General features: G+C 52.8%; 1 protein-coding gene across 1 annotated transcript in view; it reads left to right on the top strand.

The window, feature by feature from the left end:
• Nucleotides 1-18,525, top strand: part of NEK4 (NIMA related kinase 4) — a 278,651-nt gene that overhangs the window by 197,083 nt on the left and 63,043 nt on the right. Inside the window, exons 12-13 of the mRNA XM_086939417.1 lie at nucleotides 1,048-1,160; nucleotides 17,905-17,996. Of these exons, the coding sequence (XP_086795543.1) occupies nucleotides 1,048-1,160; nucleotides 17,905-17,996 (205 nt within the window). The remainder of the gene's footprint in view (nucleotides 1-1,047; nucleotides 1,161-17,904; nucleotides 17,997-18,525) is intronic.

Raw genomic sequence — 18,525 nt, 5'->3', positions numbered from 1 at the left:
CAATGGAGCAAGGGGCATTAGAAGCATAGATGGGGGCAGAGCGCACGGAGAAGAGTGTACAAAGGACCAAGGGGCATTAGAAGCATAGATGGGGGCAGAGCACACGGAGAAGAGTGTACAAAGGACCAAGGGGCATTAGAAGCACAGGTGAGAGCAGAGCGCACGGAGAAGGATGTACAAAGGACCAAGGGGCATTAGAAGCATAGATGGGGACAGAGAGCACGGAGAAGGATGTACAAAGGACCAAGGGGCATTAGAAGCACAAGTGAGAGCAGAGCGCACGGAGAAGAGTGTACAAAGGACCAAGGGGCATTATAAGCACAGGTGAGAGCAGAGCGCACGGAGAAGGATGTACAAAGGACCACTGGGCATTCCTCCCAGCATTAATGGCGCTTCTATGTCAGGACGAGGCATCTCTGATGAATTCACAAATATAGTTGGGCTTATTTGGTATTTTATCTTAACATTTAATTTATGGTTATGGATCAAGTTTTGTTTTCACAAAAATATTATTGAATATTGTTGAAATCTTTATTAAAACAGACTAGACGGCTATTGCCATTCAACAGCAGTGAGCAGAATAGGATGTAAAGTGGGCCAAAGAATAAAAGTACAGGAGAAACTGTCAATTTTCAGTTGAAAAAAATAAGTCATCAGGTGTTTTCAGATGCCTCTTGAACTGCAGAAACTCAGTAAAAAAAATATTGTGCAAGATTGCTTAGTTTTTCACTGCAATCTTTAGAAAACAAAGTATGGTTGAATCGGAAACGGTATTAGTGTCACAGTCTCTGCTACCAAACATGTCTTGTGCCTCAAAATCTTGCCTCTGGCGCCGGCCTAAATGTAGTCTCTCTGCTTGGCAGTGTATTCAAGCAGAGGAGCGGAGGATTCATAGAGGAGAATCCTCCATAAACTTGAGGTCTCTGAGGTGTCTAGTTACAGGTAAGTAGGTCATTCATATACACATTGGTGCTCTTATCTTGATGCTTTCTCCTTGCCTACAACAGAAGAGTTATTAAAAATGTACCTGTAACAACTTTCTTTCAGCTCCTCGATCCACGAGAGCTTCTTCCCACAGTTCAATCTCCGAATCAAGATTGAGTCTGGAGGATGAGCAGATCCCGAAGAGCCAGTCTTCACCGCAGCTTGCAGCTCAGCAGGTATACTGGGCGAATCCGCATGCTTCACCCACACTTCTTTGTGAGGCCTGTGCATCTTGTGTAGCTGTGAATTTAACAGGGTAGTTTCAATATCTTACCATACTTACCTTCTGGTGTTTTCACATTAAACGTTCTTGACATTTTAAGCGTAATGTTTAGAAATTAACATCCTGGATTCCATTTGAGGTTGCTCACTAATAGTAGGGGAGACCTCTTTATCACGCCATATTAATAATCTATCTGGAGAGGTGCTCCTTGCACAATATTGCTTCATTATTGGCTCCTGTAACTTTAAAACAAATGCATTTCTGTATCATCGGATAGTTGTGACATCATAACTGTCCCATGTTAAGAATTCCACATCGTGACTGTTCTGTTTTAAGAGCATATCACGACTGTTATATAAGCAGATCCTCACAGCGGCTCTGATAGACACATGACCTCACACTGATTTCCATCAATGGAGATCCCTCCAACAAAATCTTAATACAATATAATACAATACATACCAATTTTTCATTAAAAATAAAGCAATTTTTGGGGGGCGTGGCTTAGCGGGCGATCATGGCGGACGTGGCTTGCTAGAGCTCCCGCCGGCCCGATGATTATCCTTTCATTTCTCCTGGCCCCCGGACCCGCAAAGCACATCACGGCTGGGGCAACGGTAGCGGACGACTCTGGGTGACATCCGGTGCCGGAACTGGCACGCCGCGACCTTTCCGGGCGGTATGGCGAGCTGGAGCAGCGGGCGGCCTAGTGCGGGTCAGACAAGCCGGGGCCTCGATTTTGGCGCACCCGGACCGGAGAGCTCGTCCTGGGGTCCGCGGCGCCGCTTTCTTGCCACGATCCGGCGCTGCTTGCGGCGGGCGAGCCACCACGGGCTCCCCTGCCTTTCCTCGTCGAGCAAGCGAGGAGGGCTTGTGCCAGGGGAGCGCATCGGAGAAGCTGCGGCCTACCTGGCCTTGGAGGAGCCGGGGCCTCGAGTTTGGCGGCCCCCGCCCGGAGTCACCTACACAGATCCTTGGCCCGGAGGTGCAGGCGCCTGGGAGCCCCGGGAGCCGAGGGGCCAGTGGTGCGCCCTGCCTGGTCTGCTGTCTTCCCCAATCCGGGGGTCGCCGGAGCTGTGGCCGGAGGTCCTGTAGACTGGACTGGAGTGGCCCGTGCCACATTGGGGGTGCCGGGCGACCGGCGTGGACCTGGCGCCGACCCGCGGCGGGACCCGACGAACAGTGAGTGTTGGCCCCCCCCCCACAAATAGTGCTGTGGTGACTGCTGAGGGACGCTGTGCTCGGGGGGGGGTCATTGGGGGCCCGGCCCAGACTGCCGGACCAGAGGAACCCCCTGGCTGCCGTTGGGGCACGCGGGGTACACCGGAGCAAGCTGCCATACAGGGAGAGGTGCCCCGGGCGGAGCTTGCACGCGCTGGGACTTGGCCTGCGAGGGTCAGCGGAGACGAGTCTGGGGACCCCCCCTCCTTACCCTCTGGAGTGAACGGCGGCGGGGGGTGTGAGGAGGCCATCGCTTGTGAGGGTGCCCTGCCCTTGGTAGCCGTTGGAGTGAGGGCTGCCCCGCCGTCAGGAGCCGCCGGCGCTTCGAAGACAGCTTAGCCGGACTCAGCCTTGGCCATGACCAGAGGGGGGGTGGACCCGCTAAGCAGGGGCCCATCGACAAATTCACGGAGCCACATGGTGGCCCCGGAGCGCAGGGTGGCCAAGGACCGGGGCCGGACAACGCGGCGCTGATGGCAGCTATCACCCAATCGAGGGATATGCTGGATGCCAAGATTGGGGCTGTTGGGGCCGATGTGACACTCCTAAGGCAGGACCTGCGCAACGCAGTGGCGCGCATAACAGAGGCAGAGTCCAGGATCTCGGTAGTGGAGAATGATGTTGGGACCCTGAAGAAGAAAATGGCGGCGATGGAGAGTGTCCAGAAGGGTCTAGCACTTAGGGTGGAGGATGCCGAAGGGCGGGCGCGCAGGAACAACCTTCGCTTTGTGGGTTTCCCGGAGGATTGTGATAAGGGGGACATGGGACGCTTCCTTTCTCGATGGCTAGAGAGCTGGCTCCCTCCGGATACCCTGTCCCGATGCTTCGTGATCGAACGCGCGCACCGGGCCCTGTCGCAGAAACCGCCGGCAGGTGAACGACCCAGGCCGGTGATCGCCAGAATTCTAAACTTTCATGATCGAGACATTATCCTGCGAGAGGCGAGGGCCAAAGACTCCCTTACATTCGAAAACCACAAGATCATGATCTTCCCCGACTACACCAGGATGGTGCAACAACAGAGACACTCCTTCCTAGCCGCCAAGGCTAAACTTCGGGGCCTGAAGATACAGTACTCCTTACTCTATCCGGCCCGCCTACGAGTGGTCTTTCAGTCTAGGACTCACTTTTTCGAGACGCCGTAAGACGTTTTCAGATGGACGGATGAGACAGTGAGGGTCAGGCCGCATCCCCAGCCGGGCCTCGATCCAGGTCACACGAGTGACTCATCGCAAACCCAGAGTGACCAACAAGCCCGAAGCCGAAAGAGTAGGAAGTCCAGGCGCCGCAATGCCTCCAACACTGGGCGCAATACCGCTGAGCCAGCTGATCCGGACAACTCGGGTGGAAGTGGCTGAGGTGCAATGGGTGGTCCTGCCCGCCTACGGATACCGGCCGCTCCAGCGGTGGAGGTCGTTCCACCGGTGCCTTGCATAGCAGAAGACTGCGCACTGTGTTAACTGTTACGTTTACTGACTGTCCCACAACAGGTTCAGACTATGGGACGGGTTCGGGGTGCTCCGATACAGGGGCTACTAGCCTCCTACATGGTTGGGAGTGGTTAGGGGGAGGGGAGAAGCCTTAGCGTAAGTGGGTGTTCGGGATCCATTGGTATGGTAGGCTTTGGGCGCTCTGTTTTGGGCCCGAAGCCGCCCATATCGCGACAGATACTTCAATGTTCTATGAGGCATAGGGGGGGGGAGGTGGGCAGTTGGGGGGCTTGGTTGGGGGACAGGTTGGGGCAGGGGTTGGGGTTGGCGGGGGGTTGAAATGGCTGGGTGGGGTTGGGGACGGGGGTTGGGGGGGGTGACGGTTGGGGGGGTAGGGGAGGGTGGCACAGTGTCTGCGTTACTTCGGCTACTTTCTTGTGTATGTGTGTGGCTCCAGGAGCCCAGGTCCTTACATCTCCTCCCCATTGACTATGGTTGATTCCCAACGGTCAGGCCTACCAAGGGCAAAGTTACGAGTGGTGAGCTGGAATGTCCGGGGGATGCTGGATAAAATTAAGCGAGGGGCGGTGCTACAGCTGGGGAAGAGGGAAGGGGCGGATGTTCTCCTCCTCCAGGAGACACACCTTCAAGGCACCAAGACCCTCAGTTTACAAAGATATGGCTATCAACAAGTGTTCCATGCCGGGTTTGCAAAGGGGTCCCGGGGGGTGGCGGTCCTGATACACCGTAGGCTCTCATATGTACACGAGACACACTGGGTCGATGCTCATGGTAGATACGTGTTTGTTAAAGGAATGGTTGGAAATGAGCCGATGGTCTTTGGTAGTGTGTATGCCCCGCCCCCGTTGCAAGATGCCCTTATCGAGAAGCTGTTCGAAGTGTGGATCGATATCCCGGATGTACTGGCGATTGTGGGGGGGGACTGGAATGATGTGATGGATGGACGGATGGACCGCTACAGGCCCGGTAGGGAACCCCAGACCGTGGCGCCGACGAGGCTTCATGGCCTGGCGCAGGGCATGGGTTGGATCGATACGTGGCGCTACCAGCATGCCTTGAGCCGAGAATACTCTTATGTGTCGGCTGTGCACAAGTCCTTCTCTAGGCTGGACTACCTGTTCATACCGTCTCCTTGGCTGGCGAGGGTCGCTACCACGGCCGTACTCCCCCGTGGCATCTCGGACCACTCCCCCGTGTCCCTTGATCTGCTGCTGGACAAGAGGCGACAGCCCTTTCGATGGCGCCAGTCCGCGTGGCACCTACAGCAGGATGGCTATCGTACACGTTTGCGCGAGTCTATTTCCAATTATTGGACTGAGAACGACGGGCCAGAGGTCGACGCCGTCACCCAGTGGGAGGCGATGAAGTCGGTGCTCAGGGGGGTGGACATTGCCTGGTGTGCGGAGGCCCGAAGGACCCATCTGCGCGAGGTGGATGAGGCGGCGGGGCGGGTTCGGGACCTGGAGAGGGACTGCACCGTGGGTGACACGGACGAGGCGGTGGGACAGCTCCTGCAGGCACAGCAGTCGTATTCCTCCCTACTACACAACGAGGCGCGCCAGCTTTGGCTGACCACCCAGAGCAGAATCTATCAATGGGGGGATAAATCCAGCACCATGCTGTATAGACTCTGCCAGCACACCTTCCGGCCTCAGGCTCTGCCGGGCATTCGAGATGGCCAAGGTGTCCAGCTGGCGGCCCCTGAAGACATAGCTGCCAGCTTTGCACGGTATTATGCCGATCTCTATGCCCCCCGGGAGGTCCTCCCTGCGGAGGAAATAGAAAATTTTTTGACGGACATCCCGCCGCGCGCGCTCCCAGAGGAGGCCAGGGATCAGGTGGACCTTCCCCTTTCATTGGAGGAACTAGGCACGGCACTTGGGGAATTGAACACCGGCAAAGCCCCGGGACCGAACGGGTTTCCGTGCGAATTTATGAAGACCTTTCACCTCCAACTGGAGGGGCGCTATCGGTTGGCACTGGAGGCAGCCAGGGAGAGTGGTCGCCTACCAGCGGACTGGCAACACGCAGAAATTGTTGTTTTCAGTAAGCCCGGGAGGCCCCCGGAACAGCATTCCTCGTACAGGCCGATTTCCCTTTTAAATTTTGAAGCGAAAATATTGGCCAAGGCCTTGGCCAACCGCCTTCTCCCGTATATAACTGACTTGGTGCACCCTGATCAGGCGGGGTTCATGCCCCATAGAGCAACTCGACACAACATTCGCCGGGCACAGGTGGTGGTGGAGACTGTCCCGCCTCAATCTCGGGCCGGTGTTCCTCTCGTACTTGAGCCTGCTCTACACGGACCTGACCGCGTCGGTGCGGGTGGCGGGAGCGGCGTCCGAGTCCTTCCCCATCGGACGGGGCACCAGGCAGGGATGCCCTCTCTCCCCCTATCTATTCGCCCTGGCCATGGAGCCTCTGGCGGCGTGGGTGAGGATGGATGCGCAACTCTGGGGGCTGGAATGGGAAATGGGCCCCTCTGACCGTATTGCGCTCTACGCCGACGATGTCCTGTTCTTCCTCACGGCCCTCAATAGGTCCGGACCCAGGGTCCTGGAGATAATGACAATTTTCGGGGAGATTACAGGATTGCATCTGAATGTGCGGAAATCCAAGCTGTGGGTCCTAGGCGGCGGAGAGGAGCTGGGTGATTGGGCCTCGACGCTACAGAGCGCAGCGGGTGGCCTCAAGTACCTGGGCGTCTTTATTACGGATGCTCCGGACTTGGCATGGGAGCGCAATGTGGTACCCGTGTGGGACAGGGTGCGTACGGACATAAAAACCTGGTCCAGAATGCCGCTAAATATATATGGCCGATCGGCGATCTTTAAAATGGTGGCCCTGCCGCGCCTTTTATACCAGTTGCAGAACCACCCATACCCTATAGCACCACAGTGGTTTCGCCAGGTGAACGCCGCACTAAGTCAGTTCCTTTGGGCTGGGGGAGTGGCGAGAGTGGCTCTCCGCACCTGCTTTCTCTCTACGTACTGCGGGGGCCTGGCCACCTCAGACATTTTATCTTACTATCAGGCGGCGCACCTGCTGGTGCTTAACGACTGGTGGTATGGGGATCGTGGTGACCCAACCTATGCCCTGGAGCGGTACCTGATGGACCCAGACACGATCCACACCATTCTTTATTCGGCGGCTATCAGGAAACGGCTCCCCATGGTCACTCAGGTGGTCTTCCGGGTGTGGCGTGCTGCCTTGCGCCGGATGGGTTGGTGGAACAAATTGACGAGGGAGACCCCGCTGTGGCAGAACGGCCGTCTCCCGGCGCTGGCGTCCCTACAGGGATTCAAGGGTAGGGACGATATCGGCATCTCCACGCTCGGCCACGTCATGAGGGGCACCACCCTTAAGTCTTTCCAGATGTTGAGGGAGGAATATGACATGCCCAAAACCCAATTCTTTAAATATTTACAGCTGCGTCATGCGCTATCTCCCTCTCTGGTGGGCTTGGAATCTCTGCCCGAGTTTAGCCCCCTGGAGGCCGAGGTGTTTATGGGGGAACTGGAGGAAAAGAAGATCTCCAATATATATCAAACTCTGGTCACGCACTGCTCCTCCTCCCTTGATGGGTTGCGAACTGCATGGGAGAGAGATATTGGTGCATTCGAAGAGGAGGACTGGAGGGAGGCCCTGGAGGCCCCTAGTGGGGCGGCCATTGCGATGCGCCTCCGCTTTATTCAGTTTAAATACTTACATAGGGCCTACTTTACCAGAGAGCGGCTGTGGAAAGCAGGTTTGATTGCCTCCCCCGAATGCTTGAGATGTGGCCGGGAGGTTGGAACGTTTGTCCATACTGTGTGGTCGTGTACGAACTTGGCCAGGTACTGGGTGGGTGTCTGGGACTGTTTGGCAGAGGTTCTGGGCTGGGACCTTCCCCGATCACCGCAGCTCGGCTTGCTCCAAGTTATGGAACAGGTGGGAGGTAACATATACAAGCGTCACCTACTGGTCCTAGGCCTTACTGTAGCCAAGCGGGATATAGCCAGGGCCTGGAAGGACCCCAGGGCCCCTTTGTTGGAAGTCTGGAGACGGGGATTGGACTTTTGCATGGGACTTGAGCGCCCGATCTTTGAGGCCAGGGGATGCCCCAGGAAGCATTTCAAGATATGGAAAAGGTGGGCGGACTACAGGGGACTGTGGCTGGAACCACCGATGGCCCAGGACACTGGAGAGGATCTTTAACAGCTGTATCCTGGGTGACAGGGAGTGCACACACTGGCTATTATCATACTTTATGCCTTGAGATTAGCAGACACTGTGTGGGGGGCGGGGTGGGGCCGGGGGAGATAGGGAGTTGGGGGTTGGGAGGGTCGGGTAATTAATGCAAAACTGCTTGTACTGAATGCATACCCTTTTTCATGCTTATGCTCATTGGTCCTGCGTTGTGATGCGGGACGATGTCCCTCCATTCTGTGTTATGTCAGTACTTGAATAAAATTTTGTTCTGAAAAAAAAAAAAAAAGCAATTTTTGAGTATTGCAGGTTGCTATCTCTCAAAACAGCGGCAATTTGGAAATGGATCTTAGCCGTTGATATACCAATTACAGCAGTTTACCTTCTAGTTGTACAAAATTCAGAAACCGATTTGCTCACCTAGAATTTTCAGTACACTCATAAGTGAGTTAGAAATGATGAAGTTTTGCGTGACCTCCTCAATTCTTGGGGTTATCTGCAACTTGATCATTTAGCAAACCCAAAAAACAGGAAATGCTCAGACTTTGCCTCCAAGTTATGCCAACCAGGGACAAAAGGGAATTGCAGTTTTGATTGAATGATCATGGAACTGTTTGTACATACTTCCTCCAGTAACCTTGAGCCTATCAGTAATCATCAAGCTGACCTGCTCCAGAACCAGGATGATTGTCATAGCACCATGATGGTAACTGCTCTTCAGCTTTCTGAAAGAAAGAATTCAAATCTGAGGGAGGCATTTGACCAAAAGACTGTTGGGCTATTTGGTGGGGTGTCGAGCAATTGGCCATGCCTGCTGGACTGCTCAACTCCAGTCCAAGCTTCTTCGTGACACAGTGGGAGACTCCTGGTGTGCGGAGGGATCCAGTCGGGGGAAGAACCATTGTCAGGGGCAGAGTCCTCCTGTTCGGACAGTAACTCTCCCATTGCGATTGGTGCTTGGGAGACTAAGCTGTACCCCCAAGTTCCAACGTGACGGTAGAAGGACCCAAATGGCTACTTGTACTTTCACTTTTAAGAGTGATTACGTCTGCGCGTTTGGCACACTGATCGTCATTCACAAAAAAACTGCTGAGATGGGCGCTATAAAAGTTAAACACACTGGTGCGTGAGTACAAGAGGGATTGCTTACCATTTGTGGTGGACGTGATGGTCACATCCTCCACACTCTGCAGGTAGAGCTGAGGATGTGAACGTCACATCCTTAGCACTAAAGGGGACAATTATTGTGGAATACAGACTTAAGGACTGGATTTCTAAACAGTCAAACTGATTGACAGAAAATTCTGAAAGTAGCAAGAGCGGCCACTCTCTAGAAACATATTGAAATGGAAGAGATTCTGCATCTGGGCAGAGAATCATATAACTTTGGCCACACATCCACATGATATTATGCTCTGTTACATCTAGCGAGTCCAGACTTGAGGTATGCAGCCTTCTTTGTACATTTAGCTGACTTTTGAAGTACCTTACAACTCCCTCACTCCATCTTTTTTTCTTCTGATAGCGTGGTTAAATAATTTGAAGGCTGTCCAGTTTAGGAGCGCAATACAGTATGCGGGCCTTCGTGAGTAGTCTATTCGTGCCCATTCACCAATCTTCTATTCAAATGCTGTCATCCAGAAGAACTTGAGAAATTCAACCTTATTCATTCAGCCTCCATAGTTGAAGTTTGAGAACTGTAGAGACTTTCTTACGACCAGCCCATGAGGTGGCTTTATCCTATTATTTGAACCAAAAAATCCATCTTCTGACCTTCTTCCCTTAGCCAACCAATCTGGCTGAATGGATCCAGCGATCTCTAGACATCAAACTTAAACACATGTCATTCAGGAAATCGAACCAACTTTTTGTTGTATTTGGCAACACCTACAAAGTATCTGCTTGTCTAAGGAGAGCTAGCCCATTGTATTTCAGCGAACATCATTTCTGCTACAGGAAAGTTATCAGACATCTCAGAAGCAATGTTCATGCTCGCTCAACGAGAAGTATACCGACTAAGCTGCTCTCCTTTTGGAAGTGCCAATTGCAACATCTGCTGAACAGTAATGTAGGCTTCGATGCACACTATCACAAAGCATTACTCCCTTGGCATACAGAAGACCTTGGAGACGGCAGAGGTACAAGTGACATTGTGCAGTCTTATTAACTACGGTGAGCCTCGTGACCACCAAGTAATTGTGCATGTTGTACATGTATCGCTGTTCAGTCAAGTGAATCTATGAAAGATCCAAAGTTAGAGATGAAAATGCTACTTGATTATTATTTAAGTTTGCAAACTTTCATTCATAGATCAAATGCAACATGCCCACCCTCCAGATGAGGCCTGTACCGTACTTCTGATTGACTAATATGAAAATCTGAGCAGCTCAACATATCTGGGGAGTTGAAACAGAGTGTCTATTCACCTTATTGGCCAGAGTTCAGGTCACATAAAAAAGGGGAATAGACTGTACGTAGTATGTGGCTGTTTTCACTGTTTTAATGAGCATGGGGACACTGCTGTATTCACATATACTGCTGAGGATTCCTAACTTGATGACCGGGCATATTCAGGCATGTCTTTGTATTAAAGATATGAAAGTTGGTGAACTGTAGTTACATGTGAGAAACATGTTCTTTGTTCTGCCCATGCTTCCTGTTCCTTTCACTAAAGTAGAGCTGCATTTTCTCATTGGTCTTTCATTTCTTCCTTTTCTTTTCACCCGTTTCACTTATTTTAGTTTTCTGATATCTATTTGTTTCTCCTGTTCCTTTCACTCCCTGCCCGTGACTTTGGTTCCGACTACAACTAAACGTATTATGCCTCTTCTGTTTTTTTATTACATTGAATCAGTATCTGTCTAACGTCCCTGCTAATAGTTGCATCTGAAATATGTCTCCTCTGCCTCTATTCCCCCACCCTTGACAGGATGATTTCCCTCTGTTGGTTTCGTGTCATCTCTGTCTCACACACATGTGATCTGTGTTGCACTCACGGACTCTCTCTACTGCTCTGTTTCTCTCTTTCTTTTCGTTGCTCACTATAAACGGACCTCTTCACCTCCACTCCTAAATATATCGGGACTCTTCTGCCCGATCTCTCCTTTGTCACACGCTCTTCATTCTGTCCTGCCCGTATATTCTTTATTCGCTACTGACTCTCTTCCTGTCCTGGTGCCACCTCTCTTCTTTCTTCAGGTTTCTCAAGTTTTTCATCGGATGGCTCCATGCAAATCAGACTTCATGTATTAGCTTTTTTTGTCGCCTTATTAAGCTCTTACCTCGTTTAAATTTTATTGATATTTCCACTCTTGACTCTATTGGTCATGCTGTCCCCTCTACACTCACCTCTTTGGTAATATTACAGTAATTGGCCACCCTTGCCTGTTTGCTTCCTGATACCGTACATTGTGACCTGAGCCTGCCCATAGCTCTTTGAGGGATTACTAGGGTCACTGTTTTGCGTTTGTTGCTCTTTTCTCCACCGGCCCTTGTATTACCTTTTAAATGGCCTTACACTCAATGCTTTTCCAGAAAAGAAATGTAAGGCACATAGCATCTGTGTGTGGCCCGATGGATCACTGAGGGAGTTGCGGGTGGTTCAGTAAGGCGACCCAGTGTTTCCAAAACATGCAGATTATACCTGGATGCTAGTTTTATTTTCACTAGTGTGTTAGATGTGGTCCCTGGTGTAGCGTCTCTACATGAGGGGTCCTTTTGTCCGAGCCCTCCTATTACGTCTGCTTTGTAGTCACTGCTTCATTGCAGTTTCTTTTTCTTATTGCTTTACAGGAAATTGTGTTTCCTATCCCAATTGCTGTGTTAGTAATTGTTTCTATAATACTCGTCACTCATGATTATAAAAAATATGACCTTCTGTCAGCTAAGTTAGGAAGAACAGTCCGTTCAGCCACCATGCCCGTATCTGAAAGAGACACGTTATTGATAGATTCCTTACCTTAGAATATCCCCAGGCGTCAGACTGGATCCGGAAAGTTTTTGGTCAGAAGTACCCCTGCACATCGGAAGGTGGCGTTTTCTGTCGCTGGCATCGTATGCGCCGAGATGACGTCACGGAGACTACTTAGGCAACACCCATGCGCGTTGACGTCAGTTCTTTCTTTTTCTGCACCAGCAAATGCAGATCCGGTTAGAGCACGTACCCTAGTCACTTTTTGACTAACTTTTGAGACTTTTGTCCTCCAATTTTTGAGTCTTTGATTCCTGGTGCCACGTAGGGATGCCTGGGTTTAAATCCTGCAGAGCAAGTCGCCGTACGATGTCGGTGGCCGACCCCCATGGCGTTTGTCTCTACTGTCTGGAGCGTGACCATGACTCCCGGTCATGTTCTGACTGTCTGGCCATGGCTCCAAAGCCCTTACAGGAGCGGTCCCGTAAGCTGTTGGAGGCCCGGCAGTCGTCTCCGCGCCGTTCGAGGTCCAGGGGTAGATCGAGGGACCGTCCGTGAACCATCATCATCGCTCCTCGGGGTCAAAGTCGTAGGAAGAAGTCGAAGAAGCATTTACGCTCTCCGACGTCCCCCCGTCGGTCTCCGGACGAGGGGGCCGAGGGTACCACCCCCGCAGCTCCTTTGGAGCCTGTGAGTCCCGCAGCCTACCCACCTTATCGGGGTCCGTCGGCGACTCAACCAGGTGCAAGATTTTCTTGCTGCCATGGACCGCCTTTTCAGGCCTAGGGCTCCCGCCGCACGCCTTTCAGGCCCCGCGGTCCCAGCTGAGGGCCCTCACTTGCCGCCGGCTCCGTTGCCGGTGCCGCAAAGTCCTCCGCAAGCGGCTCCGGCCTCAGCGCCACAAGGTCCTCCTCCGGCACCGCAAGGACCTCCGCAGGTGTCTCTGGCCCCGGCACTGCAGGGGATTCCGTTCGTTCCACCACTGCCCTTGCCCGGGTTCCCAGACAATTTTTCTCCTAGTTGGGACCCTAATTGGGACACGGAGCCGTACCGGCGCCGTTCGACCATTTATATTACCCTGTCTCTCCCCCACCGCCACAACCTGTTCCACAGGCAGTGGAGGAAGGGGACGACTGGGAGGGGTCTGAGGACCCTCTCGCACGGCAGTGCGAGTCTGAACAGGAATGGGCAGAAGAGTTGGAGGATGCAGGTGGCCTTGACCTCTCCTCTGAACCTGGTTTGCTTTCTCCTCCTGCTTTGGCTATGGAGGAGGGCGCCACGTACACTGTGGTGCTACGTAGAGCAGCTGAGGCCCTTGACATTTAACCTGCCTACGGTGACCCTCAAAACTAATCTCCTCACTGAAGTACTTCAGCCGGCGACAAGCTCTATGGAGCACCTGCTACCATTCAGTGAGGCGTTAACTGATGTATTGATGGGCACCTGGTCTAGACCAGCCAAGGGGGTACCCATGGATAAAAACATAGGCAGGCGTCATGGCCAGGCCCCGGGTGACACTATCTTATTGACAACCCACCCGACTCCGGAGAACCTTGTCATCCAGGCCTCCACTTCCTAAAGCGCATTCCCTACCGCTCCGCCGGATAAGGAATCCAAGAAGCTAGAACAGTTCGGTAAGAAACTGTTTTCATCTGCCAGCTTAGGGCTACGGTCGATGAACACCGCATGCCTCTTGAGCCGCTACTCCTACGCTGTGTTGGTCCCGGTTGCGCAGGTGCTGCCTCAGTCTCTGGAGGGGGTTCGGACAGTGCTTTCCCATCTGGTGTGGACTGGACACCGCTGACTCACTGGGTAAGGCAATTTCCACGACTGTGGCCCTCCGTCACCACGCCTGGTTGCGGACCACTGGGTTTTCAAGAGATGTTCAAAGTTCTCTTATGGATATGCCCTTTGATGGTACTCTCCTGTTTGGTGATAAGGCAGCTAGTACGCTGGAGCGTTTTAAGGACTCGCGGGCTACGTATAAGTCCTTGGTCTCTCTTCCACACGTCTGGCCACGTCGGCTGTTCGATCCTTTTGTGGCCACGGAAGGGGTGCCCCGACACGTCCATTCAGCCAGAAGCCTGTGCAGAACCAACCTCAGCGCGGACTTGGTTCCTGCCACGGTGGGACCGGGGGCCAGCGTGCGGGTCAGTCCACCTCCACTCCTGCAGCATCCGCCTCAAGGCCTTCCTAGTCCGAGCTTTGGGCCACACCCCACACCGTTAGGCGGCAGGATTCGCCATCCCCTCCCCCCATTGGCGTCCCGTTACCTCGAACAGGTGGGTGCTGCAAATCGTCCGAAGGGGCTACTCCCTCCCCTTTGAGACTGCCCCTCCAACCATGCCACCTCAGTTCCACCGCATGTCGGGGACCATTTTGCACTTCTCCAGCAGGAAGTCATGGCCCTCTTGGCCAAGGGGGCCATTGAACGCCTTCCTGGGCCAGAAGTAGGACGTGGTTGTTATTCCCTTTACTTTCTGGTCCCCAAGAAGGAGAAAGGGGGTCTGCGCCCCATCTTGGACCTCTGGAACGTCAACTGCTACTTCCGGAAGGAGAAGTTCAAGATGGTGACTCTCGCTCAGGTCTTGACTACCCTCGACCCTGTAGACTGGATGGTAGGGTTGGACTTGTAGGATGCATATTTTCATATCCCCGTCCTGCTGGCCCACCGGAGTTACCTGCGGTTTACGGTAGGCCAAGAGCATTTTCAGTTTGCCGTGCTCCCCTTCAGCCTTACCAGTGCCTCTCGAGTGTTCACAAAAGTGATGGCGGTGGTTGCAGCTCGTTGCGCAGATCAGGGGTTCCAGTCTTCCCCATCTCAACGACTGGTTGTTGAAGGCGGGCTCGCCCCAGGCAGTCGTCTCCCACCTCCAGACTACGACCGACCTCCTGCATTTGCTGGGGATCTCCATCAACGTGCCGAATTCGCACCCGAGTCCCTCTCAGGTTCTGGATTCAACGCAGTTTCAGGTTTATCCTCCCGAGAAGCGAGTCCGGGATATTCAGGCTATGATTCTGATCTTTCAGCCTCTATCCCGGGTTTTAGTCTGGATGACCCTCCAGCTCCTGGGCCTGATGGCCTCCTTCATCCTGCTAGTGCAACATGCCAGATGGCATATACGGGCTCTGCAGTGGGACCTGAAGTTCCAGTGGGCCATCAGGGCAACCTGTCTGATCACGTCCAGATCTCGGAGGGCACTGCATGACAATTGCAGTGGTTGCTCACGAATCACGATTGGGTCAATGGCAGATCCCTCTCCATTCCCCAACCGGAGCACACAGTGGTGATCGATGCGTCCCTCCTGGGATGGGGCGGCCAATTGGGAGAGATGGAGATCAGAGGCCTCTGGTCTCCGGCGGAGTCCCGGCTCCTTATCAACCTTTTGGCGCTTCGGGCGATCCGACTTGCACTGAAAGCATTCCTTCCCTCTGTCTGGGGAAGTGTAGTTCAGGTGTTCACGGAAAACACCACCGCTATGAGGTACTGCAACAAACTGGGCGGGGTCGGGTCGAGGACCCTATGTCAGGAGGCTCTGCGCCTCTGGACATGGCTGGAACATCACAGCATTACCTTGGTGGTTCAACACCTGGCAGGTTCTCTGAACGCCAGGCCGGACGAACTCAGCTGCTGGTGCATGATGGATCACGAATGGCTTCTGAACTCAGATAGCGCAAGGTCTCTTTCTACAGTGGGGAGAGCCTTGGTTAGATCTATTAGCCACCGAAGAGAACGCGCAATGTCATCAGTTCTGCACATTGGAATTTGCAAGGCGGCACTCGCTCAGCAACTCTTTTTGTTGTGAGTGGAGCTGTGGTCTGTTGTACGTCTTTCCGCCTATACCACTTCTGCCCAGAGTGCAGAAGTAGATTTGGAGTGATCGGGCCCAAGTCATTCTTGTGGCTCCGGATTGGGCACAAAGTTACTGGTATCCCGAGCTACTCAGCATGGCGATCGATTCCCCTGATCCGACTGCCTCTTCGGGAGGATATTCTGTTGCAGCAGCAAGGGACGGTCCTCCACCCGAACCTGTCCAGCCTCCACCTCCATGCGTGGAGATTGAGCGGCGACAGTTGACAGCTTTCGACCTTCCTCCTGAAGTCTGTGATGTCATTCTGGCCGCCAGGCGTCCCTCCACTAAAGCAGTATACGCCTGCAGGTGTAACAAATTTGTGTCATGGTGCACAGCAAAGTCTGTGGATCCCATTTCTGCCCCTCTTTCCGAGGTCCTTTTGTTCCTTCTCTCTTTGGCCCAGCAGGGCTCTGCTCTGGGCACTATCAAAGGTTTTCTTCCGGCCATCTCCGCCTTTCTGCGGCTTCCAGATCAGCCTTCACTTTTTAAGTCCCCGGTTGTTAATCGCTTCCTCGAAGGCATTACACACACGTTTCCTCCTGTGTCTTTCATAATGCTCAATGAGACTTGAATCTTGTCTTGACCTATCTGATGTGTGTTCCCTTTGAGCCCCTTCATAACTGTCCCTTACGTCTTTTCACTCTCACGACGGCTTTCCTGGTAGCTATCACCTCTGCCAGAAGAGTGAGTGAGCTCCAGGCTCTTTCTTCTAAACCTCCTTTTCTTTCTGAACATACAGACAAGGTGGTTTTAAGGACTCGTCCTTCTTCTTTCTTGCCAAAGGTTGTTACACCCTTCCACATCGGGCAGACCATCACTTTGCCCACCTTTTTTCCGCCTCCGCATCCTTCAAAAGAGGAAGAGATGCTCCACCGTCTGGACACCCAAAACGTGCGCTCATGTTCTACCTGAAGCGCACACAACAGTTCTGGGTGGATGCCCAACTTTTTGTTGGTTACGTGGGCGCCAAAAAAGGTTGGACCGTGCACAAACGAACCATCTCTCGGTGGGTCGTTCTGTGCATCAAAGCATGTTACTCGTTGGCTAAGAAGGAGCCTCCTGTTGGGCTGCAGCCCATTCTACCAGGACGACAGCAGCCACCACTGTCTTGGGACGCGGCGTTCCCTTACAGGACATTTGTCAGGCAGCTACGTGGGCCTCGCTGCACACGTTTACCAAACATTATTGCCTTGACAGCCAAGTCCGGAGAGACGACTTCTTTGGCCGTTCTGTTCTCTGTGATTTTCTGGTGTAATCTTGTTTGCAGACAATCCACAGGGGTTGGTATTGCTGGGTATCTATTCTAAGGTAAGGAATCTATCACTAACGTGTCTCTTTTAGATGCACAAGTTACTACTTGTGTAGCAATATATCTGTAAGAGACATCAGTTAGTGATAGATTCCTTACTGCCCCTCCCATCCTGCCCGTTCTGCAAACTGATTTCTAGGGATAAGGTCATCCCTTTCAGGGCCCTAGTTTCATGGCACCAGTGGTCAGTTTCTTGCATGGCTCTGCGTTCCTGGCACGGAAGTCGTGTACAGAACTGACGTCAGCACGCATGGGTGGCGCGTAAGTAGTATTCGTGACGTCATCTCGGCGCATACGACGCCAGCGACAGATGCGCAGAGGTACTGCTGACGAAAAACTTTCCGGATCCAGTCTGACGCCTGGGGGTTAAGGAATCTATCACTAACTAATGTCTCTTACAAAGATATCGTTACACGAGTAGTAACTTGTGCGTTTAGAACAGTCCGTTCAGCCACCATGCCCGTGTTTAGACTGGCAGCCTAGGTTTAATCCTACTAAAGCTCTTTTCTGTGTGTTCAGATTCAATGACTCCTATTCGCCAGGCAGGACCTGAGGTCATGTCATTATATATATTTACTTGCGTCTTTGTTGGCAAGAATAAACACTTACACACAGTGTCTTAAGGCGACCATCATCTACAGCACTAAATGTAACTTCTACCATTGGGGCCAATCTCACGTAAGATGGTAAGTTTGACTTGCACAGTGGCCGACATTTAGTCTTGTGTGCTTATCCCACTTTTTGGTTTATTGTATTTGTAACAGAAAGAAGCGACTCCAGCCTCTCGCCTTTCCGATGAGGACTTTGGCTCCTCCACGAGCTCCACAGACAAGTCCGAGGGAGATGCCAGGGAAGGGTAAGTGACAAGACCCTTGGGTGGGAGCACTCGTGGGTTAGAGCTTGGAGTGTCATCTCTTCAATCAATTAATAGTTTTTTTTTAAAGTGCGACTACTCACTCATGAGGGTCTCAAGGCACTGAGGGGGGCGGGGGGGCTGCTGATCTATCTGAGTGTGGAGGTTGAGTCGAAGAGCTAGGTCTCAAGGTCCTTCCTGCACTGAGTGAAAGACGTAGGTTGCCTGAGGTGGAGGGGCAGGGTTTTCCATGTCTTGAAGGCGAGGTCGGAGAGGGATCTTCCTCCAGTTCTGATCTTGTGGATCCGTGGGACGGAGGACAGGGTGAGTTGGGAGGAGATGAGTTGTCTGGCAGGTGTTTGGAAAGTGAGGTCATGGTTCAGATATCCTGGTCCTGCGTCACCGAGGGCCTTGTAGGCATGTGTGCAGAGCTTGAAGGCGAGTCTCTTGTTCAAAGGGAGCCAGTGGAGTTGTCAGAGGTGTTGTCATGTGGCTGCGTCGGGGGATGTCGAGGACCAGTCTGGCTGTGGCG

The sequence above is a fragment of the Lissotriton vulgaris genome, chromosome 9 (genome assembly GCF_964263255.1).
Source record: "Lissotriton vulgaris chromosome 9, aLisVul1.2, whole genome shotgun sequence".
NCBI classification, from domain to species: domain Eukaryota; kingdom Metazoa; phylum Chordata; class Amphibia; order Caudata; family Salamandridae; genus Lissotriton; species Lissotriton vulgaris.
The sequence above is the reverse complement of the archived record's forward strand: the minus strand, read 5'-3'. Positions and strand labels throughout refer to the sequence as shown.